Here is a 1,670-nt window from a genome sequence, read left to right on the forward strand (position 1 = left end):
CCAGAGCAAGAAGGATCCGGAGAAATACGCTCGCTTCTTTGATGATTACGGGCTGTTTATGCGCGAGGGCATCGTCACCACAGCGGAGCAGAGCGTCAAGGTGCGAGACGACTCGTTTAGCCTTTTTAATCCACCTGATTCTCTCTGATTGTGTTTAAACATCTGAGTTTTGTCGTAACAGGAAGACATCGCTAAGCTGTTGCGTTTCGAGTCGTCTGCGCTTCCTGCGGGACAGCAGACCAGCCTGATGGAGTACGCCTCTCGGATGAAGGCGGGAACGAGGAACATTTACTATCTGTGCGCGCCGAATCGCCACCTGGCCGAGCACTCGCCGTACTTTGAGGCCATGAAACAGAAAGATATGGAGGTGAGACTAGAGACAATCAGGTACACAGTTAATATTCTCTGTCATACTCGAGAGAAAATGGGTGATGAATCTACAAGTTGATCCGAAGGCTGATGCAATGCATTGCAGATTTGCTGGAAACAACTGCTAATTAATTTGCAATTAAAAATGTACTCAGTTCACTCCTATTTTGAAAGCATAAACTGTGCATTATCCATTGACAAGGCTGTCGACAGATCCTGAGATGAACACAAGGGGGCGCCAACGCTGCTGTTTATCTCAGAATGGCCAAAAGTATTGGTCAGCAGCTAATGGAAGGCTAAAGATGCATTGATTAAATAATTTAATCTATTTTGTTGTGGTCACATGACAGAAATGATAAAAAGTTGTTTTCCCAAGGTCTCAATTTTTTTTCATCTTAAGAAAAAGTCAGATTCAAAAGGTGCATAATTGTATATGTTTAAACAACTACATGTAATTTAATCATAATATAAACATCTACATTTAATAATATAATTGTATTATACTTTTAATAATATTTTAATATATATTGAATAATAACATAAAACATTTTTTTATTTAATGTCTGTCTGTTCTTTTACACCACAGGGTAAAAAAAAATGGAGAGCTCACTTAATATTAAAACCTATTACCTTTTATTAAGACAGAGACACTCTTCCTCCTAATTAATATAACAGTATATATTAAATTAATAACATTGTTTAAAAAAAAACATGTTTTTTAATCTCTAACCTTTTAACCTTCAAAAGAACAAACTAATTTAAATATTTATTTCTTTATTTATTTTTTATTTCATGCTTATTTATTATTGATTTATTCTATTAATCATTCTGTATTTACATTTCAATATTTATAAAACAATACCTATATTTAATTGGTTAAACATTTACAGTTAAGCACAAGCAGGGTGTCCGCGGGTCCTTAAAAAGTCTTAAAATGTCTTAAATAACGATTTCCTAATATAAGGCCTTAAAAAGTCTTAAAATGTCTTAAATTTGGATTTGATGGGTCTTAAATATTTTTGGTCACATTACCGCTAAAATGTCTTCAGTCTGTCCAATGATTGTAAACAGTCATTAGGTCCGTCAGACTGAAGAAACCTGCGGTAAGTTACTGAGTCATCAGAGAGAATTGCAGTAAGTTAGCAGAATACAGAATACAAGCTCGCGCTGAGGCTCACTCTGTTTGTCTCTTTGTGAGAGACTTCAGAACAAATGAGCGTAACAGCACACATAAACTCAGAAGAAACACACTGAGGTAAAAATTCTAAATGTTTAGTTTATTCATAACATGATATAGTTAA

At 35.1% G+C, this 1,670-nt stretch overlaps 1 protein-coding gene across 1 annotated transcript; it reads left to right on the plus strand.

The window, feature by feature from the left end:
• The first annotated feature begins 8 nt into the window (after nucleotides 1-8).
• LOC107736664 (heat shock protein 75 kDa, mitochondrial-like) lies at nucleotides 9-628 on the plus strand. Its single transcript, XM_016548067.1, has 2 exons — nucleotides 9-100; nucleotides 182-628. The coding sequence occupies exons 1-2, from the start codon at nucleotides 59-61 to the stop codon at nucleotides 446-448; spliced, it is 309 nt and encodes a 102-aa protein (XP_016403553.1). The 5' UTR covers nucleotides 9-58; the 3' UTR covers nucleotides 449-628.
• The last annotated feature ends 1,042 nt before the right edge of the window (nucleotides 629-1,670 follow it).

The sequence above is a fragment of the Sinocyclocheilus rhinocerous genome, unplaced genomic scaffold (genome assembly GCF_001515625.1).
Source record: "Sinocyclocheilus rhinocerous isolate Xijiao unplaced genomic scaffold, SAMN03320098_v1.1 scaffold18838, whole genome shotgun sequence".
Lineage (NCBI taxonomy): Eukaryota > Metazoa > Chordata > Actinopteri > Cypriniformes > Cyprinidae > Sinocyclocheilus > Sinocyclocheilus rhinocerous.

Coding starts and splice junctions, on each gene's coding strand:
- LOC107736664 (XM_016548067.1), top strand. CDS start 59: ATGCGCGAGGGCATCGTCACCACAGCGGAGCAGAGCGTCAAG. Junction 101..181: donor CAGCGGAGCAGAGCGTCAAG/GTGCGAGACGAC, acceptor TTGTCGTAACAG/GAAGACATCGCTAAGCTGTT.